Raw genomic sequence first — 27,998 nt, forward strand, 5'->3', positions numbered from 1 at the left:
GATTGTATGCCGGAACTGTTCAAGAAACAAGTACCCTCTGAAGTACCTCAAGGACCGGATGGCCAAGGTCTGTGACGGCTGCTACGGGGAGCTGAAGAAGAGGGGCGGGGATGTCCCAGGCCTGCTGAGAGGTAACCGGGGGACCACTGTTTTTCCGGGTGGCTTCTCACTGGCCATGGTTGGCGCCTGAAACCACTCTTCCTGGGGACACTCAGAACAAAACCAGCCCTGGAGGAGGAAACGGGTTTAAACCCACATCCGCAGCACTGTTTCCCAAAACGCTGGCTCCATGGGATATCAATAGGCATGCCCAGAAGAAGGGTCTCTGGGCAGCTAAGCCTGGGAAATGCTGAGCCGGTGCCTCTCTGTGAAGGGGACAGCAGGTGTGGTACTTTGGGTTTCCTTTGCCATGGTGATCCTCTGTTCAAGAATGTTCTATAGGCATGTGTTCTGTGGGACCTTGCCAGGATAAGGATTTTGAGACAACCAAGGAGTTGTGGATCGGGGAAGGGCTTGAGGGCTCCTTGAGTGATAGAGAAGGTTGAGGAAGCCAAGCTAGCCCCTGAGAGGCTGTGCTCAGAGTACAGGCTTTGCCCAGGCAGGATTGGGCCAGAGGGACAGCAAGTGTATACTGGGCCTGAAACCCAGCACAGAGGACAGCCCAGGTGAAGAAGGTATAGCTAGCACCTGAAAAAGCCTTCCCTCTTGGCCTCCATGCCCTTTGTGTCAGCACAGGGAGTGTGCCTGCCTTTCTGGTCACACCTAAATCCCATCATGAGGCCGATTCCTGTCTCAGGAGGCACCCAGAGCTCTAGTTTTATGGGAACTGGCATTCCAAAGCAAGCTGCATCCCTGTCTATATGGACACTTACCTCCCTTCCCTGTGGCTTGTCTTGGTTACAGAGCGGCCCGTGAGCATGAGCTTCCCCCTGTCCTCCCCCCGCTTCTCGAGCAGTGCCTTCTCATCCGTCTTCCACAGCATCAACCCCTCGACCTTCAAGAAGCAGAAGAAGGTCCCTTCGGCCCTGACCGAGGTAAGGCAGGTGGCCTGCCTGTGTGGGAGGTAAGGGATTTAGAAGGCTCATGGTCCTCCTCAGTGAACAGGGTCAGACCTCCCTGCACAGCCCCCCACCCCCAGCTTAGCTCTTCAGGACAAAGAGAATTCCCAATGGGAGATACTAATGACAGGCTCAACTCACCACTAACAAGGGCTTGTCTCTTGGGCGTGACTGAGAACATGCCTGCTTGGTGCCAGAAGGCAGGACCCTAACTATCACTGGTGCTAGAAGTCTTTCCCATCCCTCTCTACCCTCCGAGTCTTTTTTTTTCCTTACTTTCTCTCCTGTCCCATGGCTTAGACCTGGTCCCCAAGGGTAGTGTACAGATCACTGGATTCTTCTAACTAAAACAGCCGTAGTCCTGGCTTAATGCCCCCTAGCAGGCCCTCGGAGCTGTGCTGTCCGCTTAGGTCCCAAATGGCCTCAGGTGCTGAGGCTCCTGGACAGTGTGGGACTGCCTGCAGGAAGCCTCAGAATTGCTTAAACTCAAGTCCATCCTGTAAGGAGGGCCAGATTATGTGTCTATATTCTGGTCACAATCAGAAACAAATGTGTGCCCATGAATATACAAGTTGTCAAAAGAAGTGTGATCAGCTGTTTCCAAGTTTTTACATTAATATTCATTATTGAGTAGCAGGTGGCAAGGGTTTAAAAAAGTGTTAGAGTATGGAAAATTTAAAGGGGTACAGTTCTACTCATTCACCTAGTTCCTTTGCACATTAAAAATCTTGGGAATGAACACATACATGGTAAAAAAAATTTTTTTCAAAACAACACAAAAGAGTACGTGCTGAAACATGAGTTTCTCTCCCTCTCCGAACTCCTCCACTCCCACCTACCCCCAGAGGTAACCACCAGTAAGCTTCTTATGGATCCTCCCAGAAATTGTAATGCATATACATAATAAAGATGTATATTCATTGATCCTCTTTTTTTTAACTGGAAAGATAACAAATTATACTGAATCTTCTATACACCTTTTGCACTTAATTTCTCTTAGCTATCATTCCACATTTGCTCACACTTATCTCATACTTTTTACATTGTATGGTTGTAGCATCATTTATTTAACTAATAACCCTTTCCACCAACTGAGAAAAGATCACCTTTTCACTCCTGCTGGGGTAGTGGCTTACAGAACCCTAGTGTTCCATGAGCACAGAGTTTGAGAACCACTGCTCTTAGCCTACTAGAGTCCAACTGCTCTGATGCTGGTGCCCTCGCTAGCCCTTTGGTAACTTTTGCTCAAAGTAACAACCTTTTTATTATCCAGCAAAGACTGTGCCTAGTAGGATTTGCAGCAGCCCCAGGAGAAATGTGTCCCACCCTGTTACCTGCTGCCCTGTCCCCTTTCCCACAGAGCTCCACCTTTGTAATAAGCCCTGCTCCTCCCCATGAGAAAACCTGTAGAAATACTGCCTCCCCGAGCACCTGCCAGCAAGAGAGGTCAGAATTGCTTTCCACTGACATACTCTGTCCACTCTGCCTTTCTCCCTTGCAGGGTAAGTGCAGAGAGAGAAAGCCAGTGTCTGGTGCTGGGAGTCCTGGAACCTGTGCCAGACACAGGCTCATTTCCTAGTACTTCTTAAAACAGTCCAGGCTGGGTATCTGGGGTCGCTTAGTCAGTTGAGTGTCTGCCTTCAGCTCAGGTCATGATCTTGGGGTATTGAGATCGAGTCCCGCATCAGGCTCCCTGCTAAGCAGGGAATCTACTGCTCCCCTCCGTCTGCCCCTTTCCCCACTAATTGTCTCTCTCCCTCCCTCTCTCTCTCTTTCTCTCATTCATGAATAAATAAAATCTTTAAAAAAAAAATCCCAGGCTGGTGGTGGCCTCCTTTTCCTGAAATGAAGCTCATTGACCTTCAGAGTATTTGCCAAGAGATCCAAGTTCTTACCCTCTCTTCAACTAATTAGGGACTTGACCTTCAGTAGATATGTCCATTCCTCTAGGCCTGTTTCCCCATCTGTAAAATGGGAAAGTCAGATGAAATTATTTCCAAACCTGGCCTTCTTGCTCCAATAGTAAGATTAGTATTTATGATTAAGATTAGTATTTGTGAGCAGTTCCATGAGTCAGACACCTGTCAGGTACCTGTCTTATATCATTTAATTCCAGTTTTGCTAGTAGGGAAACTAGACTTAGAAGTAAATTGCTCACATTGCCCATCAAATAACTGGGAGAACCTGGGCTGGAACCCCAGACTGGTATTGCTCTAAACCTGTGTTGTATTCTGAACCCCACAAAAAGATGGTACAGCAGACAAATACTACTTCTACTAATAACAATAGGAATTAAAACTCCCCATTAGGAAGATTATAAGACCTTTTAAGTAAACATTATAAAGAGATCCATCCTTAAATATAAGAGATGAGCTTAAAAGTGTAAGAATCAGGGGTGCCTGGGTGGCTCAGAGGGTTAAGCCTCTGCCTTCGGCTCAGATCATGATCTCAAGTTCCTGGGATCGAGCCCCGCATCGGGCTCTCTGCTCAGCAGGGAGCCTGCTTCCTCCTCTCTCTCTGCCTGCCTCTCTGCCTACTTGTGATCTCTTTCTCTGTAAAATAATAAATAAAATCTTTAAAAAAAAAAAAAAAAGAATCAGAGACGTCTAGGTAGCTCAGTCAGCTGAACATCTGACTCAGTTTCAGCTCAGGTCACCATCTCAGGATTGTGAAATCGAGCCCCATGTTGAGCCCACATTGGGCTCCACACTCAGCACAGAGTCTGCTTGAGATTCTTTCCCTCTGCCCCTCCCCCCAGCTGTGTTCATGCATGCTGTCTCTCTCTAAAATAAATAAATAAAATCTTTTTTAAAAATTTCAAGTGTAAAAATCAAATTTATTTTTTTGAGCATGTATGTGTGGGGTTTTTTTTCAAGTTTTTATTTAAATTTCAGTTAGTTAACATATAGTATTTATTAGTTGCAGGTGTGCAATATAGTGATTCAACATTTCCATACAACCCGTGGTACTCATCACAAATATCCTTCTTTATCCCCATCACCTAGTTTACCCATCCCCCATCCTCCCCTCTGCTAACCATAAGTGTGCTCTCTATTTTTTTTTTTAAGATTTTTATTTATTTGACAGAGAGAGACACAGCAAGACAGAGGGCACAAGCAGGGGGAGTGAGAGAGGACGAAGCAGTTTTCCTGCTGATCAGGGAGCCTGATGCGGGACTTGAACCCAGGACTCTGGGATCATGACCTGAGCCAAAGCCAGACGCTTAATGACTGAACCACCCAGGCACCCCATCAGTGTGTTCTCTAGAGTTAAGAGTCTGTTTCTTGGTTTACTCCGTCTTTTTCTTTTCCTTTGCTCATTTGTTTTGTTTCTTAAATCCCACATATGAGTAAAATCATATGGTATTTGTCGTTTTTTGTGTGACTTATTTCACTTAGCATAATACTCTCTAGTTCCATCCATGTTATTGCAAATGGCAAGATTTCATTCTTTTTCATGGCTGAGTAATATTCCCGTATATGTATTTACTACATCTTCTTTATCCAGTCATCAATTTGTGGACACCTGGGCTGCTTCCATATCTTGGCTATTGCCAATAATGCTGCTGTAAACATTGCATGCATGTATCCCTGTGAATTAGTGTTTCAGTATTTTTTGGGTAAATACCCAGTAGTGTGATTGCTAGATCTAGATGGTAGAATGGTTATTTTAACTTTTTGAGGAAACTCCATATGATTTTTCACAGTGGCTGTACCAGTTTTCATTTCCACCAACAGTACAAAAGGGTTCCCCTTTCTCCACATCCTCACCAACATCTGTTGTTTCTTCTGTTGTTGATTTTAGCCATTCTGACAGGTGTGAAGTGGTATTTCATTGTAGTTTTGATTGGCATTTCCGTGATGATAAGTGATGACGAATATATTTTCATGTATCTGTTGGCCATCTTTATTCTTCTTTGGAAAAAAAAATCTGTTCAAGTTTTCTGCCCACTTTTTAATGGATTATTTGTTTTTTGGCTATTGAGTTTTATAAGTGCTTTATGTATTTTTTTTAAAGATTCATTTATTTATTTGACAGAGAGAGAGAGATCACAAGTAGGCAGAGGCAGGCAGAGAGAGAGATGGGGAAGCAGGCTCCCTGCTGAGCAGAGAGCCCGATGTGGTGCTCGATCCCAGAACCCTGGGATCATGAACTGAGCTGAAGGCAGAGGTCTCAACCCACTGAGCCACCCTGGCGCCCCAGGTTTATGTACTTTATATACTAACCCCTCATCAGATATGTCATTGGTAATTACCTTCTCCTATTCCAAAGGTTGCCTTTTAGCTTTGTTGATTATTTCCTTTGCTGTGCAGAAGGTTTTTATTTTTATTAAGTCCCAATAGTTTATTTTTGCATTTGTTTCTCTCAGGAGACATATTTAGAAACAAGTTGTTACAGCTGGTGTCAAAGAAGTTACTACCTGTTCTTTTCTGGGATTTTTATGGTTTCAGGTCTCAATCCATTTTTTTTTTTAAGATTTTATTTATTTATTTGACAGAGATCACAAGTAGTTAGAGAGGCAGACAGAGAGAGAGGGGGAAGCAGGCTCCCTGCCGAGCAGAGAGCCCGATGCGGGGCTCGATCCCAGGACCCTGAGATCATGACCTGAGCTGAAGGCAGAGGCTTAACCCACTGAGCCACCCAGGCGCCCCTCAATCCATTTTTAATTTATATTTGTGTAGCGTGTAAGAAAGTGGTCTCGTTTCATTCTTCTGCATGTTGCTTTCCAGTTCTCCCAACACCATTTGTTGAAGAGACAATCTTTTCCTATTGGAAATTCTTTCCTGCTTTGTCCAGATTAATTGACCATATAGTTGCAGATCCAGTTCTGGGTTTACTATTCTGTTCCATTGATCTCTGTATCTGGTTTTGTGCCAGTACCATACTGTTTTAATGACTGCAGCTTTGTAATATAACTTGAAGTCCAGAACTGTGATACCTCCAGCTTTGCTTCTTCCTTTCCAGGTTGCTTTGGCTATTTGGGGACTTTGGTGGTTCCACACAAATTTTAGGATTGTTTTGTTCTAGCTCTGTGAAAAATGCTAGTGATATTTTGATAGGGACTGCATTCAATATGTAGGTTGCTTTAGGTAGCGCAGCTATTTTAACAATATTTGTTTTTCCAGTCCATGAGCATGGAATATTTTTCCATCTGTTCGTGCCATCTTCAGTTTCTTTCATCAGCGTTTTATAGTTTTCATAGTACAGCAGAGTATAACCTCTTTGGTTAGGTTTATTCCTAGGTATCTTACTGGTTTTGGTGCAGTTGTAAATGGGATCGATTCCTTAATTTCTCCTGCTGCTTCATTATTGGTGTATAGAAATACAACAGATTTCTGTACATTGATTTTGTATCCTGTGAATTTACTGAATTTGTTTATCAGTTCTAGCAGTTTTTTGGTGGTCTTTTGGCTTGAGGTCATTTTCAAATAGTGAAAATTTTACTTCTTCCTTCCCATTTGAGATGTCTTTTTTTAAGTTCATTCTTTTTTTTTTTTTTTTAAAGATTTCATTTATTTATTTATTTGTCAAAGAGAGAGAGAACACAAGCAGGCAGAGCGGCAGGCAGAGGCAGAGAGAGAAGCAGGCTCCCCGCTGAGCAAGGAGCCTGATGCGGGACTTGACCCAGGACCCTGAGCCAAAGGCAGAGGCTTAACCAACTGAGCCACCCAGGCGTCCCGCCTTTTTTTTTTTTAAAGTAATGTCTGCACCCAACATAGGGCTCAAACTCATTACCAAGAGCTCAAGAGTCACATGCCCCACCGACTAAGCCAGACAGGCATCCCCAATTTGGATGCCTCTCTTATTTCTTTTTGTTATCTGATTGCTGTTGCTAGAACTTCCCATGTTAGATTGAATAAAAGTGATGAGAGTGAACGTCCCCGTCTTATTCCTGACTATAGAGGAAAATCTCTGTTTTTCTGCATTTAGGACAATATTAGCTATCCATTTTTTATATATGCCCTTTATTATGTTGAGGTGTGTTCCCTATAAACCTACCTTATTGAGTGTTTTTTCATGAATGGATGTTGGACTTCGTCAAATGCTTTTTCTACATTTATTGCAATGAGCATATGGTTCTTATCCTTTCTTTTGTTAATGTTATGTATCACATTGATTGATTTGCAAATATTGAACCACCCTTGCATCCCAGGAATAAATCCCATTTGATAGTGGTGAATTATTATTTTTTTTAATGTATTGTTGGATTCGGTTTGCTAGTATTTTGTTGAGGATTTTTGCATCTATGTTCATCAGAGATATTTAGCTTGTGGTTCTCTTTTTTGGTGGCTCCTTTATCTGGTTTTGGTATCAAGGTAATGCTGGCCTTCATAGAGTGAATTTGGAAGTTCCTTCCTTTTCTGTTTTTTTTTTAAAAGTTTGATGAGAATAGGTATTAACTCTGGTAGGAATCAGTTTTAGAAGGAAGAGCCTTTCCCCCAGATATCTGCAGTTTCATATTATGAGCCCTTGGGGGTTGGGGAGTGGGAGCCAAGAATCTGAAGTGGGGCAGCACTCCTGAAGGCAGTTTTTGACCTTTGTGTTTCCTGGGTCCACTCGGTAAGTCCTATCTTAATCCCTGGTACTGTTTCGCTGCTTTTGAGGTGCTGGACATACCCTAAGACCTCATCCACATCTCAGATTTCAAAGCAGGATAAACGCTCTGCCAACTGGTTTGCAGTGTCATTTTCGCTCTGTCTGAACCGTGCTCACCACCTGGTGCCCTGACTGCTCTGCTTCTCTTCTGTTAGGTGGCCGCCTCCGGAGAGGGCTCTGCCATCAGTGGCTATCTCAGCCGGTGCAAGAAAGGCAAGAGGCACTGGAAGAAGCTCTGGTTTGTCATCAAAGGCAAAGTGCTCTACACCTACATGGCCAGTGAGGTAGTGGTGGTTTGTGCTTTCCCTCCTCTCACCTCCGAAGCCTCTCAGGTTAAGCGCCTGCCTCAGAATGTCCTTCTGGGCATGCACAACACCCCATCCCCTGTAGGGCGGTGTGAGAATGGATCCAGTTTCCAGTTCCATGCCCCTCCAGTCTGCGTTGAACAGTACCCTGTGCTGAGTGTTGCTGTGGATATACAACCATGTATAGGTTCCAAGTTGTCAAAATTTACCATTTCTCTGTGGAGAGGAGGTGGGACAGCATGCAAGCCTGTGCACCCAAGTGTTTGAAGGTCACAGGCCCAGCATCCAGCACAAGCCAGGCTCTCCATGAGAGTAGGCTGCTTTCTACTCTCCACCTCCGCTGTTTAGGACAGACAGAATTCAACGGCTTGGAGGAAGCTATCACACTTTCTTACTCTGCATTTCTTTTGTCAGGGAACTACATTGTCTCATGGTAATGTTTCTACTAAATAAAGCTTAAGTTGATACTTTTTACAGAGCATCTTACTTTACATTAACATTTAGGAGGGCCTTGGGGCGCCTGGGTCGCTCACTCAGTTAAACGTCTGCCTTCTGCTCAGGTCATGATCCCAGAGTCCTGGGATCAAGCCCTGCTCGGCAGGGAGTCTGCTTCTCCCTCTGCCAGCCTCCCTCACTCATGCCCTCTCTCTCAAATAAATAAATAAAATCTTTTTTTTTTAAATGTAGGAGGGCCTTGGAAATCAAGCCTGCTTCTGGAGTAGCCAGGTGTGGGCTATGGTTATACAGCAGGGTGCTATCTGGTCCTGCCCCAGGCTGGACCTGGAGGATAGTTTGAAAGATTTCCATGTCTAGGCCCCACCGTCTGGTGGCTTCCATGGGCTAAACCCACTTTGAAAATGGGACTTCAGTGCCCAGCCGCAGAGGGTGTGTGCTTTACCCCAGGAGGATATTCACATCAGCACAGGGCTGGCCCTTCTACCCTGACCCCAGATGCTGGCAAAGGTGCAAAAGACAATTTCTTTTGGGGGCATAAAGTTTCTCTTACAAAAGACCTGCAGCTGTGATGGTAGCAGCCTTCCCCTCCCTCAGGGAATCCCAGAGGCCAGCAGGGACACAGAGAGGGACTGGCAGTGGACCTGAGTGACTCCAGTGCTGTGTGAGCTGAGCCCTAGCTGACATGCCCACAGAGGAGCTGAGGAGAATTTCGATCTTGCCAGAACAAATAAATGTGACGTAATGCCCACCTGCAACCCAGGGCAGTATCTTCCAAAGTAGGTATTATACAGGATGCTCACAGGGTTTCTCTAAATGCTGGGTTCTGAAGGGACCCTGAGTAAGCAGTTAGTGGGAGTACTTCTCAGAATCTGTAATGTACCCAGGTGTGTTGTGGATCTCTGAGATGAGATTTCCCAAGCTGGCCCAACCACAGGCCCTTCCTTGTGGAGTGTCTCATGAACTATCCCATTCCATGGACCACTCTTTGGGAAGAAATTCTGGCTTAGACAGGTGAATGAAGGCTAGTGATAATTAAATAACCAGCAAAGATATGAATCCTGTCTGAGAATGGAAAACCCATTCTCAGTGTCCGTTTTCTCGGCACTGAGCGACGGTTGTCATTGGAAGTGACACCCTAAACTGATTAAAAAGGTGGGTTTTGAGTATACTTCCAAAGTAGATTTTTCCATAAAGAACTAACACAATTTCTTATTAAGACCATGCCAGTGATAGGACTAAGCTGTCAAATTCCATCAAAGAAAAAAAAGGTTTGATAAAATGGATAGCCAGTTTTGATGTGTGCACTACCGTGAACCCGTCACTTACCTGTGTATCCCCACCTTATTCCATTGTCTCCAGAGGCAGCACACCATTCTGAATTTTTTCTACCACAGATTAGCTTTACCTTTTAGAATCTTCATGTAAATAGAACCACATATAAATGTGACTTCTTCCACTCCGCAGGAGGCATTTTAGACTCACCCATGGTTTTGAAAACAGCAGCAGGTCATTCCTTTTTATGGCTGAGTCATTTTCCATGTCGTGAAGGTACCACCGTGGGTTTAATCCCATTTATCAGTTGAAGGACATTTGGGTTGTTTCTGGGTTTTGCTGATTATGAATAAAGCCACTTTAAACTTTTGCATACAGGTTTTTATATGAAAATGGGTTTGTTTTTTTAAAGATTTTATTTATTTATTTGACAGAGAGAGATCACAAGTAGACGGAGAGGCAGGCAGAGAGAGAGAGAGAGGGAAGCAGGCTCCCTGCTGAGCAGAGAGCCCGATGCGGGCCTCGATCCCAGGACCCTGAGATCATGACCTGAGCCGAAGGCAGCGGCTTAACCCACTGAGCCACCCAGGCGCCCTGAAAATGGGTTTATATTTCACTTGGGTAGACACCTAGGATTGGAATTTCTAGATCACAGGAGGGTATATATTTGGTTTATCAGAAATTACAGACCTTTTGCAAAGTGGTCTACCATTTTATATTCCCCTCGACAATGTATGTAAGAGTGAGAGTTATGGTTGCTTCACATCTTAGTTAACATTTGGTATTGTCAGTCATTAATTTACTAGTATCTTAGTGTGGTTTTAATTGATTTACTTATTTATTTTCAAGATTTTATTTATTCATTTGACAGAGAGCTAGAGAGAGCATAAGTAGACAGAGTGGCAGGCAGAGGAAGAGGGAGAAGTAGGCTCTCTGCTGAGCAGGGAACATGACAACACAGAGCTCGATCCCAGGACCCTGGGGTCATGACCCGAGCTGAAGGCAGACGCTTAATGACTGACCCATCCAGGCATTCCAAGTGTGGTTTTAATTTCGATTTCCATAGTAACTAATGATGTTTTTGATGTGCTTATTGGCTATTTCTGTATTTCCCTTTGAGAAGTGTCTGTTCAGATCTCTGCACATTTTTTAAAATAAGTTGTCTTATTGAGTTACAGGAATTCTTTACATATCTTGGATACTAGTCTTTTGTCAGATAAATGTTTTGTGAATATTCTCCCTGTCTGTGGCTTGTCTGTGCATTTTCGTAATGAATTTGTTCTGGTCCTTTGGTGAACAGAAGTTTTTCTTAAATGAAACCTAATTTATTAGTGTTTTCCTTTATGGCTACTGCTTTTCATATCATAAGAAACTTTGTCTACTGTAAGTCACAAAGTTTTTCCCCTGTATTTGCTTCTGAACACTTGAATGTTTTACCTTTTACATTCAGATCTACCTGAAATTAATTTTGAGTATGGTGTGAGACGGGTTGGGGCTCATTTTTTCCCACATGGATATTGTTATTCCACCACCACTTGTTAGAAAAAAGAGTTTCCTTTCCCTATAGGATTATTTTGGTGCCTTCATTAAGTAGCAAATGACTCATGAGATCATGACCTGAGCCAAAGTCACCAGTCCGATGCTTAACTGTCTGAATGACCCAGGCGCCACTCCAACATTGTTCTTTTTAAAGGTTGTTTGGGGTATCCTAGGTCTTTTGTGTTTCCATATAAACTTGTCAATTTCTACCCAAAGGCCTGAGATTATGGCAGGGATTGTTGAACCAATTCAGGGAGAGCTGGCATCTTAACAATATTCAATCTTAAGATCTATGAATATGGTACAAATCTTCATTTATTTAGTTCTTTAATTTTTCTTTTAATGATTTGTATAGAGGTCTCATACTTCTTGCATTTCTGTTAACTTTATTCCTATTTTATTTTTTGCATGCTATTTTGAATGGAGTTTATTTTCTAGTTGTTTCCTGTAAACAGATAATTAAAAAATTGGTTATCCCATGACCTTGCTAAATTTATTGGTTCTAGTAGTTATTTTGTAATTTAAAAAAAAATCCTTTGCAAGCACAGATAGTTTAATTTCTTTTTTTTTTTGCTGAACTTTCTTTTTCTTCTTCTTGCCTTAATGCAATGGGTAGGACTGCCAGTACAATTTTGAATTTAACTGGTGGGAGTGAGCACCCTCTTGCCGTGTTCCCAATCTTACTAGGAAAAGCATTCAGTATTTCAATATTAAGTAGGATATTAGCTGTCAGTATTTTACAGATGCCCTAAGCTTAAGGAAGTTCCCTTCTAGTTTGCTGAGGGGTTTTTTTAATCATGAATTGATACTGAGTTTTGTCAGATGCTTTTCCTGATCCAGCAGTCTTTGAAAATTGATTGTTTTATACACAACCTCAACTCCTTCTCCTCCCACAGCCTTCTTAACTACTTATATCTTAACTAATTCCTTAACTAATTAGATCTTTGTCTATGTGTGGTTTCATAAAGTTGTATTTTATGAGCATGTATTTTCACATAAATATATATGTGTAAATATATCCTTTATATACAAAAATCCTTTCCAGTGAATTTTGTGATTTTTAAGATCCATTTATGTTCTCTGTGTACGTCTCATCACATTATTAGCAACTTTATAGCACAGATACCCTAAGTGCTTCCATATTGAGACGTTGTGGATGAGGGCATGGGGAATAAGTATAGGGTATATTATCTGGAGTAATTCTGGAAAGCAGAGTCTCTGACTAATCAGGTCAGTAGAAAGAATGCAGCATTAAAAGGTGGTCATGAGTCCAAGTTCTGGCTCTGCCCCTTACTAAACTGTGTGATCTTAGGGAGTTATTTACCTTCTCCATCTCCAAGCCTCAGTGACTTCTTAGAACAGGAGTGACACCTTCTATGATTGTTGTAAAGATTCAACAAGGTAATATAAAGATGAAAGTGCCTGGACCCTAATAGGCTGTGACAGAATGTTAAGTTTCTCTCCTCATGACTGGTCCTGGCGGGAAGAGGGGGTGAAGAGTATGTGTGTGGTTATTACTCCGCTGTTGCCAAACACATAGAAGGGCTTGTCACGCATCTGAAATCGGAGGGAACAGTAAATGCTGAGCAGTTGACTGTGTGTAGTGCCATGTTTAATATCGTTTTCCCTTTTGCCCTCTGTAGGACACAGTGGCCATGGAGAGCATGCCCCTGCTCGGTTTCACCATCGCCCCAGAGAAGGAAGAGGGCAGCAGTGAAGTAGGACCAATTTTTCACCTCTACCACAAGAAAACCCTATTTTATAGCTTCAAAGCAGAGGATAACAATTCAGCTCAAAGGTACCCAAATAACTAGGCCTGTATCTCCTTGCCTCTCCCTCTAGAAGGAAACAAGTTGCTACCCAGGGCTTTGGCTTCTCTCTGCTCCAGCCATCCTGTGCCATCAAATCCCTTTGGGCCACAGTGGCCCAAGGAACAGTGGAACCACCTGTTCCTGGTTGTGAGATTTTTTAAAGATTATCATGATTTGTTCATACAGGCATGTTTTGATTCAGCAAACCTTTGCTCTGTGTTCCATACCTTTTGTTAAATGCTAGGGAAACAAATATGAATATGACATGGTCCTCGACATCAGACTAATAGTCACCAAGTCCGCCTGGTCACTTGTAGGTTCTCTGACCAGAGTCTCAGAGCTGTGACTCTTAAACTGTCTCCTTTCTCCTGTTTTACAGATGGATTGAGGCCATGGAAGACGCAAGTGTGTTATAGCAGTTACCAAGCATGTGGACTCAGAATAAAGTCTTCGGTTGAATGTGGACCCTTCCAGAAGCCAATCTGTGTCTCCACTCATCGGGACTGATATCTGGATTCAGCATGGGGCCTCATCCTTTTTCCATAACCCCCCTCTCTCACCGTCACACGTGGAACCCTTAAGGAATATTTATGAACCGCTCCTTTTCTGTTCTCGTGTTTTCCCCCTGCCCAACCCCACGCCACCCTAGCATAAACTATTTCCTTACCCAGTAGTGAGATCATGTTTAGTAGCGTAAAGATGTGGAAACAACAGGAAAGAAGTACATTTTAGAAATGCAGGCTTTTTAGTGGAAACAAGCTTTTACGATTTTTACTAGTGGTAAACATTATCACCTTTCATAGCATTGATGTCGGTGCCTCAGGTGAAACGAGAAACAACTGATAAATAACAACTACCCTCATGGAAAGCACTTTATTGATTTACTGAGCTACAACCTCCAGTTTTATGTTTTCCAAGTGATTTACTTAAGTAAGGAGCAGACAGAGTCCTGTGGACTAATTTGCCACCAGTTCTCAATAAGGGTGTACGTACAAATGATTTGTGCAAACATGACTGGGCCTTGCCAAGTGGCCAAGTGAGTGGCGCTCAGAGGGGAGGGTCCTCCTTGCGGAGGCCGCACTACACTGGATAAGAAGGCAAGGATTTTCTCCTCCACTGATCATGAGACCTGCACACTGACCTGACTTAATGAAGGACGGACGCCCCCCCTTCCTGGGGTGGTCCTCACACTACCCCAGTGCTAGATGCTCGGCCGCTGGCAGACCCAGCCCCACCCTGGAGGTCACTGCCAACACTCTGAAGAGATAGGGTGTGCTTTATTTTATTGTGTGCCTTCCTGTGTTTACCCAACATGAGCTGACAAGTGTTACGTGAAAAAGAACCTGGGCTTGTTTTCAACATGGTTATCCTTCGGCTGTATTACCAAAGCCTCGAAAGAGATGCAAAGAGAGAAAAGATATAATCAGAAGGTGAATCAGGGGTCTTGGCCAGGGGCTGTGGACACAGTGAGGGAGCACAGAAGTAATGACTTGAAGATATTCTCTGGGCACCTGGGGCCCAGCCACCTCCCTTTGATGACCGCTGCTCATCATGCTGGACAAATTTCTACACAGAGAAGAATGGGGGTAGGGCAGGTGGGATTCCTTGTTACTCTCATTGAAATAGAAAACAATCATATCATTTCCTGATGTCCTATCCCCTAAACAAAATGGCATTTGCTGACAAACCTTTTGTAAAAAGCACCATCTCAAGGAGTTATTTACATTAAATATTTTCAGGGGAATTTTTTTTTCTAGTTTGCAATTTCTCTTTTAAAATGTTTGCATTAAACATTTAATTAATGATTCAAACTAAGTGATCAGAAAGATCTTTTTATTAATTTTTGAGGGATCAATTCCAATGCAACCACTTCATCATTAGACAAGTTTAAGTGGGACTTCTAGAGCCTGAGTCTTCAAAAGCACAGCAAGACTTCCATACCAGGTAATGGGATTTTCCCCAATCTGCTGTGTGCCACTGGCCATTGTCAGTTTCTGGGCTCCAGGTGGAATTACGCATCTGGAAGTCATCTGAAGGCCTCTTGTACCATATAACATTCTATTTCTGATACTCTGAAAAGAGGTAATGGGGCTTTTATTTTTCAGTGAGTACTTACCTAATAAAAACTACCTGGGTTATAGATGAAACCTGCTGGATCAGTTTTATAAATGGAAGTGGCATGGGCCACTAAGATCCTCCACAGCTCCTATGTGACTAGGCAGGGACCCTCTGTAACTCATTCTTACCTGTCCTTCCCATGGTTCTTTGATTTCAGCCAGTTTCTACTAGCTGATTTTGCTGTTCCTTCCCAGACCTTCTCTTCGTCCAGCCCATTTTACAGGTTCATGGGGCCTGCTTGGAATAACTCAGGTGAAGATACCTACTTGGCCTAAGGGTGCTTCTTTCCACTGCTCCCTGAGAAATGGCAGCTTTGATGCCACGATCACGCTTCCTGAGGCCCCCATGATATCTGCTTTGCCCACATGCTACCTGGGCACAGAGCAGCCCCTCTGCTGTGTGCCTTCAGCAAAGGTTGTGTTTCTAGGGAGGAAGCAGTTCTGTGCCAAGCTGTAGCCCAGAAATGAGAGTACACAGGCCCTAGGCAAAGTCATTCACTTCGGTAGCTCAAGCCTGAGTGTTTTCACCAATCACATGAAGGCCATTCCAGCTTCCCAAAGAGTTCAGGGGTAAAGCACAAACTGAATGTTCAAGAAAGTAGACTGGAAACCATAACACCATGGTGAATGGCTTGCATTGTACAAAGGGAAAATAAGTAATGGACCCTGCTCTATGACAATAGAAGATGAAGACAATATGCAAAGAAGACCTTCTTTCTTATCCATGGAAATGGCAAGAAAGAAACCAGGCCCGAAGAGGGCCTGGCAGGGGCAGGCTGAGCTCCTTTGGTCATCAGGTCTTTCCTCCCAGTTTTGAATGACCTCTTCTTGAGATCTTCACACGTGGGTCAAGAAAACACAGACTTCTGCAGGTTTGGCCTCTGCCTGCTTCTCAGAATCAGTAAAATTTAATTAAACTGGAGTTGCACTGAAAGCAAGCACGCACTTGCTAGTAGCTTCACACCTTCCCTGCAATGTATTTCCAGCCTGGATTGGTCTTAGTAAGTAGGAAGAATTCCACCCATGATTACTAATATAAAGCACACTAGAAACAAAGTATCTGGGGACATCGGGTTCTTGGCTCCCGGTAATTCTTGCACGTAGCAGAAATAGGCTTTGAGTTGTGGTCAGGCCGACAGACAAGCTGACCACATATTCTCCCTTGGATGCAGCCTGGTCCCATGTGTGGGTGTGGACTGAGGCTGGATCATTGGGTATATGCCATGCAGGCCAGTGCCCAGGTCACCAACAGCCCTGCTACCACCACTGAAGGGTAATGAGGTCAGAGTCTTCATCCAGCCCAACCTTTCGTTTGGCTGACAGTATAAATAATATCATTGAACACTGAAGCTCTAAATGGGGACTGAGGTCACCTGGGCTAGGAGTGGTAGGACTAAGTTTGAGTCTGAGTTCTGCTACAGTCAGAATCAACAACATGCTAGAATAGTCTGTTAATTGATTCAACCGTGTTTTGTGGCTTCTGTAATCATGGGAGTTTTTGTGCTTCCACACACAAATGGTAGGTTGAAAAGACAGAGGTGTCCAGGCTAAGAAGTCTGCTTTCAATAGCAAGTAAGAGGAAACTAACATCAAATTGGTTTAAACAGGAAATTAGCTTTACAAGAGGAGGTCCAAAAGCAGGGCAGTTTCAGACTTCAACAGCACCTCTAAGAACCAAGCCCTCCAGGTTTCTCTCATCTGCTGTCCAGTGTCAGCTCGATTCCAGGGCTGGTTCTCCAGAGACTGATGAGTGACTGCTACTGGTGGCTGAGCTGCAAGTTTCCCTGGTCACAGGCACCAGGGAGGGGAACTCATCCTCCTGTATTAGTTTTTCCTTAGAAGCACCCAGCAGGCCTTCCATGATGGTCCAGGGCCACACTTACTTACGCCTGCCCTTTCTTAAGCTACTTACAGGGACACACCTGTCATCTGAGGGCTGAGGGGAGGAGAGCTGCTGAGGATCCACCCCCAGAGTCTACTCTTTGGATCACATCTTTTGGAAAGAGGACTATGGTTTGGATTTGCATAATGCAGGGCTATGCAGGGCCATGGAGGAAGTTCCCTAGGTGACCCCAGTTTCTTCCTTGCACAGATAATATGGTGCTGCTGTACAGGAAGGGGCATCCTGTGTTGACAGAACAGAATGCCAACAGGCCGAATTTGCTTGATAAGTCCTTCACAGGTATAGAGCAAGTATAGAAAGGCAGCACGTCCATAAGAGTGAAAGAGAGGCTTGTACAAAGTAAAATCCGTGTTAAGAAAGCAGAGAGAGAGAGAACAGAGGAAGAAACAAAAGACACTGTGAACAAGGTTTTTAGCCTTGTTTTTTAAACTCTACGACTGAGATGCAGTGGGTCACAACCAGCTCCAGCCCGCAGCCCCTCCCTACCCACTTGCTGTGGACAGTCCAGCAGAACCTAGCAGGGCGGACCTGGCCTCCTCATAGACTATTTTATGACCTTTTTGGTTTCAATCGTGTGTGTGTGTATACATGATATTACTGCTTGTAAAATATATTTATACTTCTAGATTATGGTCAAAACTTTTTTTTTTTTTTAAGATTTTATTTATTTATTTGAGAGAGATCACAAGTAGGCAGAGAGGCAGACAGACAAGAAGGGAAGCAGGTTCCCCAGCGAGCAGCCCGATGCGGGGCTCGATCCCAGGACCCTGGGATCATGACCTGAGCCGAAGGCAGAGGCTTTAACCCACTGAGCCACCCAGGCGCCCCCAAAACTTACTTTCAAAAAAAATTTTAAGCCACTAGTTTAAGAGTGTCAGGTAAGAAAAAAAATGAGCACAAAGTTGCAGTTAGACATATAGTAAGCCAAAACAAAAGACTTTACTAAAGACATATATTCAAATGTAAGGACATTGCCAGTTTTATTTTTTGAATGCTTCAAACATTTAACAAGGAGGGAAAAGGTATAAAATTCATGGTAAAGCTACAGAAATAGTTTTGATCAGGAAATAGATATGGTAGCAATTAAGGTACCAGATTCCTATAAGCAAAGTAACAAACACCTGTTACTGGTATATGTAAATTATAAATTATAACAATTACCCAGGAGCTAAGAGTTGCAAATATGATAGAACTTTAGAATAACAACATGTTTTATGCCAGGGGCTTCCAAAGCTTATTTTCAACAGTGACCATTACTCTGGTTTATTATATAAAGACTTCCCCACTCAAGGAACAACTGCCCTAAATGACCTCAAGTTCTCTTCAAAATTAGGATTTCACCTTCAAAAGTGCAGTTCACATTCTCTCCAAAGGTAGACTCAGAGGGAAAGGAAAGAAGGATCTGGCTCAGTGCCTAATGTGTTCACCAACAAGTTGTATCCACAAGTCTGTCTTGTGGTCAGGTATAGGCAATAAGCCCGTATGTTCCTAAGAACTCCTTTTAAATAGATATAAGAAGCAGATGAAGATTTAAAAGAACTGCCATCTCCAGTAAGTCTGTGGCCCTTCAAATCCAGTGGCCTGTACTTAACAACCCCTAACAATACCACACTAGAATCCATGAATTTATAATGGAGCTGCCCTGCTGTGAGCAACGTACATGAGAAAATAAATTATCTCTTGATCGCTACAGTAATTGGCTATACCCCAAAGCATGAGACTTGATTATTCCAACATGTATAATTATGGAAGTTATTATAGGCATAAAATTAGACAGCTCTTTTTAAAATACAGCTATAATACCACTCAGTGTGACCCTGAATCTTATTCTATGGGGCAGGGTGGAAGATGACCGTTAGCATTCACTGTGGCAATTTGACTAATTTCTCTTAAATCTCAACCTTTCACCTACTCAACAAAGATCTTCCATTTTTACAATTATGAAGATATCACTGGCTCATCCTATGAGTCCATCCCTTGGTATACAGGATCAGAAACATCCCCTCCTAGGGGCGCCTGGGTGGCTCAGTGTGTTAAGCCTTTGCCTCCGGTCATGATCCCAGAGTCCTGGGATCGAGCCCCACATCAGGCTCTCTGCTCAGCGGGGAGCCTGCTTCGCTCTCTCTCTTTCCGTGCCTGCCTCTCTGCCTACTTGTGATCTCTCTCTCAAATAAATAAATAAAAATCTTTAAATAAAAAAATTAAAAAACCACATTTATTTATTTGAGAGATCATACGCCTGAGCAGGAGGAGGGGCAGAGGGAAAGGAAGACAAACTCTCATGAAGAGTCCCAGCTGAGCATGGAGCCTGATTCAGGGGCCATCCTATGACCCTGAGACCATAACCTGAGCTGAAATCAAGAGTCAGACACTCAACCAACTGAGCCACCCAGGCACCCCAAAAATGACCTTTAAATAGTATTTCTCCTTGCCTTTTTTTTTTTTTTTAAAGATTTTATTTATTTATTTGACAGAGAGATAGAGCACAGGTAAGCTATAGGGATAAAACTTCTAATGCAACATGGTGTTCCTTGACAAGTCCTCTCTTTGGGGAAGAAAATAACAATAAATACAACATTTGCTAAATACCACATCTCAAAATTTTAAATAAATTTAACAAAGTCCATTCAACATTCAAAGTTTCTTGTCTATATAATTTAGGGTTTTAGTTCAGGACTTCGGTCAAGAGTTTTGAGCCTTGCAGTCAAGAGTTTTTAACTTTGAGGTTTAGCAGTCTTCATGAATGCATCAATTTACGATTTGAAAGAGTGCTTCCACATTCTTCCTTTCACACTCCCCCCACCCTCTGTAGGTGGTGGGGCCTCCCCTGACCTACCTAGGAGCCAACAGACTCATGGAGTTGGATCTCCTCTAAAGCCCCACAATCCTTTAATGGCAAATCTGAAATATGCTGAGACATCCAGGATACTCTGTACCCTGCCACCGCCATCATCCTCAGCTGAAAGATGATTAATTTTCAGTTATTCTGAAAACGGACTCTGCTGATTGAAACTCTGATATACAGCTGACTAATAAATATTGACTCTCCTAATACAGAGAAATGTTGATTACCTAAGTCATAAATGAACATCTATGAACAAATCAAATTTGTTCAACAAACCTGGAGCCTCAAGAATACATGATATTTCCTTCCAGGATTAATTAGCCGGAAAGAAAGGTTAATATGATCGGGGTTGCGCTTCCTGGTGCTAGAAATTTTCAGTTGACTGCTGGAAGAAGAGGGAGAGGAAGGGTTGAATGTTGTGCACCTAAGCCTAGGAGAATGCTAAGGGACTTTGGAACACTGCAATATTCAGGTGCTATTTTAACAGTGACAGCAGACTTAGCACAGTACAGAGCACTAAAGACATGGTTCTTAACTTGCAGGAGTTCATCCCCTGAGAAGTCAGGTATAAACACTCTCTACCGCAGAGGATGAGAAAAGGCTTTGGGAGAACCGGTAACAGTGAATGGATTGTGCCTGAGGGAGATTAGGAAATCACTGGGTGGAGGTATCACTTGACCTCTGAAGAGGGCTTGCCTTAAGGAGAAAAGGGGTTGGAGAGGTCCCTGGATGCAGAGAGCAGGAGGAGTAAGGTGTGAAAATGAGTAGGATATCATGTGACATATTCAGGAAATGGGGTAGTTCCGAGTCATCAAAGTACAGGGAAGAAGACACAAAAACAGATGAGAGAAGAAAGGCCAGGTCATTCAGAGCCACTGCCCTTATCCCATAGTTTCTAGGGGATGTGGGGCAATGAGATGGGGGGGTTGTCCTCCAGATGCCTTAAAATGGGAGAGAAAACATCTGTTTTAGAAAGACCACTCTGATCTTCCATTTAAAGAAGACAAAAACACATGTGAGATGGAGTCTATTCTGTCAGCAATGGCTGCCCTTAACAGATGCACTCCTGCACATTCTCCCTACAGTTGGACTTAGATAGTCTTCCCATCAAATGGTGGAGGATGCATCCCCTCGCCTTGAACCTGGACAGACCTGTGTGATGGCTCAAGGAGTAGCAGAGGAAGTGACTTAGGTAAAAATGCCACTTTGTTCTCTTGTGTCCTCTTGGAATGTGTCCAAAATGCTATGAGGAAGCCCAGGCCACATGGAGAGGTCACATGGCATGATTCATACTGCCAACCAGCATCAGTTACTAGACAGACTAGGAAGCCTTTCAGATGACTCTAGCTCCGGCCACTTTCTAACTGCAACCACAAGAGACCTCCAGAGACAGCCTCCTATCTGAGCCCCCTAGAACTACAAGATGATAATTTTAAAAAGTGAATTTTAAGCCAGAGAGTTTGGATGTAATTAGTTTTGCAGTGATAACCAGGAAACACGTATTTCTTGGCTTCTTTCCCAAAACCTACTAAAAAGGGCAGTAAATGAATAAACAGATATAACCTAAAGGACAAAGAAAATGCAAGAAAAGGCATAAGGTATCAAAATGGTCAATTCATTTTTGGAGGATATACGTACAGACAGTGGCAGCTGAGTTAGCAGAGAAAACTAACCAAATTGCCTGCAGGAAGAGATTCCAGTGAGAACAAGGACCAGCCCTTGCTCTCAAGAGGTTTGGAGATTTGGAGGCACAGGTGTCTGGAAAGACTAACAAGAGGATCAGGCGAGAGTCACCGTAAGTAGTCATGAGACCCTCAAATCCCCTGACCCCACTCTATAGAGACAAGTGACTGCCCTTCCCCACCCTGGCAGGAGACAGTAAATTTATGCTCCGGAAAAAATGAGAACTACAAGAGGAACTTGCCTCCACCCACAACGCATGCACGCACACACACACACACACAGACTGCATACAACCTATAGGCATGGGCTCCTGTCTCCTGCCTGCCAAGTTCCCTTTACATGACAGGTTAACATGTATGTTCAATAGAAGGAATCAAAATTCCGAGTTCAAGTGTTTTTACTGTAATACTACCATTAAATGATGCTCTAATGTGACAGGGTCTGGAAAGACCCAGTGTGAAGGACTTTCAGTGGCTGTGGCTCAGTTTAGATTTCATCTGATTGGTCAAAGGTCCCAAACTAGTTGAGACCCAGGACCATGTTTAAGAAATGATGCTTGTCCTGCACAGTTAAAAAACCACTTGTAAATTGCCAACATTTCAAAGTCAAGAGATTTCATTTACAAATCTGGATTTCTGGCTTCTCTTGAAAAATCCATTTCTGGCTGCATTCCAGGTGACTAAAGGGCTGCCCCTTTAAGTCTAGTGAGCTCTCCAGGTGTCACTATGACCATTTAACATACTAATAGTGTTTATCTCAGCTTACTGACCTCCTTTAGAATACTTGCCAGCGCCCCCCTCCACTGTCCCCACTTCAGGCATATTTTTCACTTCAGCCCTAAGCAGTGCAGAGCCATTAAAGAACTTTATTAATAGAAGGAGCTCGCAAAAGCTGTTTGAGAACACTCAGGCAGTGGGAGGGGAAAGGAAGAGGGTAGTGGGTGGGGAGGGGACAACTGGTAGGGACTGGTTTGGAAGGTTAGGAAACCATGACAATAGGCCAGAGAGAACCTAAACTAGAGAACAGTGTAGGAGGGGCCAAACCGGAGGGCAGAACCAAGAGGATTTATTGTGTAGACACAGTCCTGACAGCGTAACCAGAGCCTCCCCAAGGCCAGAAGCCTCAGGACAGCATCCTAGCTCTCCCCAAGGTGAAGTACGGGATCCAAAGCAAAGCACAGAAAAGAAAGCCTTTCCCAAGAGACTTTTTGGCTTCGAGGTGCATTTCCTGGCCTGTAGTGAACAGGCTGTGGGGCTGAAATAATCTCTTTAAGAAACTCAGGGAGTGCCACTATTTATACTTCAAGAGTAAAAGGTCAGCAGGCCTGTGATTAACTCTTGTGGTGGCACTGGGCTAATAAAGAACTCCCAACCTCAAGATTGAGAGTTCCTAATTAGGCGAACTGCATTCTAAAACAAGGGGCCAAGAGCTGGTACATTTTTCTGAGAAGATAATCTGATTTTCCACATGCTCCAAGATACTTGAGCCAAATACAACTTTGAATTAATATCTTTTCGAGGCCCAGGAAGCCTCAGATCAGGAACGCCCAGCAAAAGCCATCCTGGAGGGGACTCAGAAACTCACTCTCACAGTGTCCCTGCATTGTGTATTCCCACCAGACTACCACAGGTTCAGTCTCTTTTCTCTTCCTGGGAAAAGCAAGGACCAAGTATATAGAACCTGAGACCTCTCCAAGTAGCCTTCTATTGTGACAGAGCTTGACTTCCACAGAATCATGGAGTGGGAAGACGGTTTTCTTTTCAAAGTCCTCGAGGACAGAAGAGGAGAAATAAGCAGAAATAACTATGAATAAATGTTCCACCACCTGCCAGCCATGTGACTTTGGAGAAGTTATGCTCCCCTGTTTAAGGCCTCAGCCACCTTAGCTATAAAAACAAGATAATACCATCCACTTCACAAAGTTCTTGTGAAGATTAAACAGGATAATGTGAGTATAAGGAACACGCAATCTGGTCTCATTGATTACATCTGTATAGATTCCACGTTCTTAAAAATTAAGGCTAAAAAGAATTATAGGAGGTTTAACAGTTTATTTTATAAACAGTCAATTATATAAATGATACAAACAAGTTTCATAAATTATTATACATAACAATGAAGCATAAGCTACTACAGAAAAGTTGATACAAAGATACACATAAAAACTTAAAGGTAATTATTAAGCCTTCCCAGTCTACAAAATTAAGGAAAATCATATTTTCTGCTACCACAAAAGCAGTATCTTTACAAGTTAAAAAAAAAAAAAAAAAAACTGCTTAATAATAGTAATTTGAAAATTTTAGCACAACTGCAACTATTTAACCAAAATTTGGTCTTCATGGATGTTTATTATTTAAATAACCCTGGATGGCAAAAAACATGTTTACTCTGTGCGATGCACAAAACGAAACTATACATTGTTCCTGCTCTCAAGGAGCTCACAGACAAGTTAATCACTGACTGAAGTTAGTTAGTGTTAACTAGTTAGTTAAGTGTTGTGATAAAAAAGGACCTGCCCAGAGAACAAAGAGGGAAGAGAAAGGAACACCTGGGTGTCATCCACAGAGCACTGGGCAAGGAGTGAACAGCCCCAGGCTCACATCCCAGCTAAAGGAAGACACCAAACTTTGCTTTCACTGAATTCATCTTAAAAGGGGGATGATGGGGCGCCTGGGTGGCTCAGTGGGTTAAAGCCTCTGTCTTCAGCTCAGGTCATGATCCCAGGGTTCTGGGATCAAGCCCCACATCAGGCTCTCTGCTCGGTGGTGAGCCTGCTTCCCCCCCTCTCTCTGCCTACTTGTGATCTCTGTCAAATAAATAAATAAAATCTTAAAAAAATTTTTTTTAAAGGGTAGGGATGATAATTTGAATATTCTTTACCATATATTACTGCTGGGGAAAGCACTGTTTCAGTAAATACCCATCTTCACTAGGTACTGTGGTAAGGGTTGAAAGAGAGAGGGACAAGGCATTTTGAGACAGAGCTCACAGTCTGGGTAGGTGCCAAGATGTACACACAACAGCTGGATACTGCCAGATAGTTCATCACTCCTGTCAAGCCCCATCCCTGTGAATGAATAATCTTCAGTAGTGGTCAGTTTGAAAAAACAGCAATTGCATTTCAAAAACCAAAACAAAGTTTTGTCTTGTTTTTCTTTTGCCACACATTTTTGGAATTAGATCAGTGGTTCGGGCCAGTAGTGTACATCAGAATTCCCTGTGATGCTCCGAAGTGCTGATGTAAGGCCCCACCCAAAGCCTACTGCTCCACAACCACTGGGGCCTGGCAGTTCTTTACTACCCTCCCAGTCAAGAACCCTTTCATTTAAAGGCAGATAAAACAACGTTAAATGCACTATTGATACAAATGTGGATACTTATTAACAGACAGTTAAAAAAAAAAAAGCATAGCTAGTATACTACAACTTCAATATTTTTTGTGATTAAAGCCACTAAAACACTGTCACTAAAAAGACTTATAGTGAGAGGTGCCTGGGTGACTCTTGATTTCTGACTCTTGATCAGGTCATGACCTGAGGGTCGTGGACTGAGGCCTGATACAGGCTTCACGCAGAAAGTGGAAACCCACTTAAGATTCTCTCTCTGCACCTGCACCTCATGTGCACACTGTCTTGCTAAAATAAATAATTTTTTAAAAAGATGTCTAGAAAAAACACAATGGAGCAAAAAAATGGCACCATGGCAGCACTAATCTCAGCTTGCAAAGGGTTGTTACCTGCTGATATTGTTTGCAATCTGTCTCTGTACCTGTGCACCTGTTTTCAAGGGAAGAAAAGCTGCTCAAGATTATGAACCTTTCTACACTACTTTTTTTTTTTTTTTAAATTGAATTTATTTGAGAGAGATCACGAGAGCCCAAGCGGGGTGGGGCGGGGTGGGGGGGAGGAGGGAGAAACAGACTCCCTGCTGAGCAGGAGGCAAGACTCAATTACAGGACTCTGGGATCCTGACTTGAGCTGAAGGCACATACTTAACCCACTGAGCACCCAGGCAGCTCTCTACATTACTTTTAACATTAAACAACTAACTAACCTTTAAGTGAACATCTACTGATTGCTATTACCAGCAGGCCACTGATAACAGCATGGTTTTACAGCATAAACCTTAAGGTCAAAAGGACTAGGTGACAACTTTGGGTTCCCTCATTGCACCTGTAACGTTATGCAGGTTGCTTACTTTACCCAGGCCTCGGATCTTACACCTCAGTAAAATGAAATAACTGTGCCTTGTTCACAGTGCTAATGATAAGCCATCAGAGAAACAAACATTAGTATTAGTAAATACTAATGATTGTTTAGTATTTACTTCAAAAATTTGTGCAATTGTACTGTTTACAAAAAAGAAAAACCTAAAACTCATTGATGCATAAATTTTTACACTGTATCTGGAAGCATTTAACATTAAAAAGTAACTTTTGAATAAGAGTACAATTGTAAAAACAGTCCATGTTTACAAGGATTTACCATCAAAATACTGTCTAACCATAGGCACACATCACTTGACCTTTCTTGTTCTCACCCACCTCTCCTGTAAAATCTCCCTGCCAGAAGAGGACTGGACCATATCATTTTTTGAGTCCCCTTCCAGGTACAGGATCTGTGTGGTTCACCAAGACATTACAAATTTAAGTCTCTTCCTCACTTACTTCTTTTCGAGGTGAGAACATGGGAAAAGAAAAAAATGGTATGTTTAAAGCATTTAAAGCATTTTCTATCAGATAGAAATATTATAAGATATAGAACAAAATACTCAAAGTTGGGGTCAGCCTGATCAAAGCACAACTGTTTAAGAAAAAAGGTTAACCCATCCATCTTGGGATCAGTATTTATTCATAACAAACAAGAAAAATGCAAGTAAAAAAAATCAATTAGCAAAGAATCTTCCTCCTACAAAGCATGATGATCAAGAAGAGCCTAGCCAAAACATTTCAGGGCATCTAAGATAAGTAAGTGATCCACACCTCCCAAGCAAGTCAAAACCAAGACTCAAAAAAGAAATATCTAAAGAAAACCTACAGACCCAAACCCCTAAGACCAAGAGAAGCGATTTTCTTTATGTACTTAAGCAATTTTGAAGAGTCGTTTTACACACACTTATTTCCTGTTCCAAATAACGGGGAAAGAAGGACTTAAGATTTGGGTAACGTTTCACTAGAAGACCATAGATAACAGATTTTGGACGATTTCAATACTTTACCTAATACTGCCGGAACACAACGGCCTTTAAAACCTAATTTTAAAACATCCGTAAAGAGTAGGGCACAAACAATTCAATACCCACCAATAAACCACCCTCTCAACCTACAGGCTCTCTGCTGTGAGACTGCTTCTTCAATCAACAAACACAGAGGCTTCAGCTCAGCGGGAGGCCGGGATGGAGGCTATCACCGGGAGAACACAGTAATCTCCTAGCCTGGAGAAGCTCGCAGGCTTGCACCCGAATAACGGTGCCCCGCGTTCTCAGATTTTTAAGACGACCAACCGGCCCTTTGCCCTGAAAACAGATGCGTCCGGGGCACTGAAATTTCATTTTCGCCTAGCGGCCGCACCAGCAACACCAACCCAGTCCGGGGCGGAGGCTCCCCGGGCCGCAGCGCGGACACAAGCTCCCGCCCGCTCGCCGCCGGGCCCGCGGGCCGCCGAGGGGCCGGATGGACCAGCGCCGGCCGCGGCGTTCCGGTGCGCGCGCGCGCCTCAGCCAATCGCGTGCTCGCCCGCCCCCCGCGGCCGCAGCGAGGCTGGCGCTGGGAAGAGGAAGAAGAACATTCGCCCTCCTCCTACCAGCGCGCGGGCGGCGGCGGCGGCGGCACCGGGGTCACGAACTCTGACCTTTCACTGACAAAAACAATAACAAACCCCCCCTTCCCCGCGACCCCGGCGGCGCCCCCGGGCCCGCCCCCGCCGCCCCCGCTCCCACCTCGGCGTCTCGTCTCTCGCCTGCTGCCCCGCGAGCCCGCGGCCCCGGGGCTCCCGCCATCCGCCAACGCCGGGAGCCCGGCCTCCCCGCGCCCTGCCCTCCGCGTCGGGGGCCGCCCGCCGCAGACACGGGACCTGCTTCGAGGCCGCTTTGGCGCCAAATCCTGAGGTAAAATTGAAAAGGGGCCGGGGCGGTCTCGGGCCGGCGGCGGAGGGGGCGGGCCTGGCGCGCGGACATGGAGCCTCCGCGACGGCGGCTGAACCCGACCCTTTTACCTTTGCCACGGGGCGGCGGCGGCGGCGGCGGCGCCGGACGCTTTGCATAGTGGGCCGGGCCGCTCCCCTCCCCTCCCCGCCCGCGGCCGGGCGAAGCGAGCGGGCTCCCCCTGACCGGCCCGGCCGGCGCGAGGGTGGGGGCGGAGGGGGAATGGCCGCGGCCCCGCCTCACAGTTGGCCCTCCGCCAGCGCCGCCATTT

General features: G+C 44.0%; 2 protein-coding genes and 1 long non-coding RNA gene across 5 annotated transcripts in view; 2 read left to right on the forward strand and 1 right to left on the reverse strand.

The window, feature by feature from the left end:
* Positions 1-14,782, forward strand: part of FGD5 (FYVE, RhoGEF and PH domain containing 5) — a 122,653-nt gene extending 107,871 nt beyond the window's left edge. The window contains 5 exon segments of the mRNA XM_047743843.1: positions 2-131; positions 904-1,034; positions 7,811-7,939; positions 12,871-13,025; positions 13,418-14,782. Of these exon segments, the coding sequence (XP_047599799.1) occupies positions 2-131; positions 904-1,034; positions 7,811-7,939; positions 12,871-13,025; positions 13,418-13,454 (582 nt within the window). The 3' untranslated portion in view covers positions 13,455-14,782.
* LOC125108303 (uncharacterized) lies at positions 106-27,645 on the reverse strand. The gene is made up of 3 exons (XR_007129871.1): positions 27,524-27,645; positions 2,954-3,022; positions 106-228 (listed from the first exon to the last, which is right to left on the reverse strand). It is a non-coding gene; the product is annotated as an uncharacterized LOC125108303 (long non-coding RNA).
* Positions 27,553-27,998, forward strand: part of NR2C2 (nuclear receptor subfamily 2 group C member 2) — a 90,363-nt gene continuing 89,917 nt past the window's right edge. The window contains exon 1 of one of the 3 annotated variants that reach the window (XM_047743863.1): positions 27,553-27,691. The gene's annotated coding sequence lies outside the window, so the exon portion shown is untranslated. The remainder of the gene's footprint in view (positions 27,692-27,998) is intronic. The other 2 variants (XM_047743855.1, XM_047743872.1) reach the window with 2 other exon arrangements.

This window comes from Lutra lutra, chromosome 1 (genome assembly GCF_902655055.1).
Source record: "Lutra lutra chromosome 1, mLutLut1.2, whole genome shotgun sequence".
NCBI classification, from domain to species: domain Eukaryota; kingdom Metazoa; phylum Chordata; class Mammalia; order Carnivora; family Mustelidae; genus Lutra; species Lutra lutra.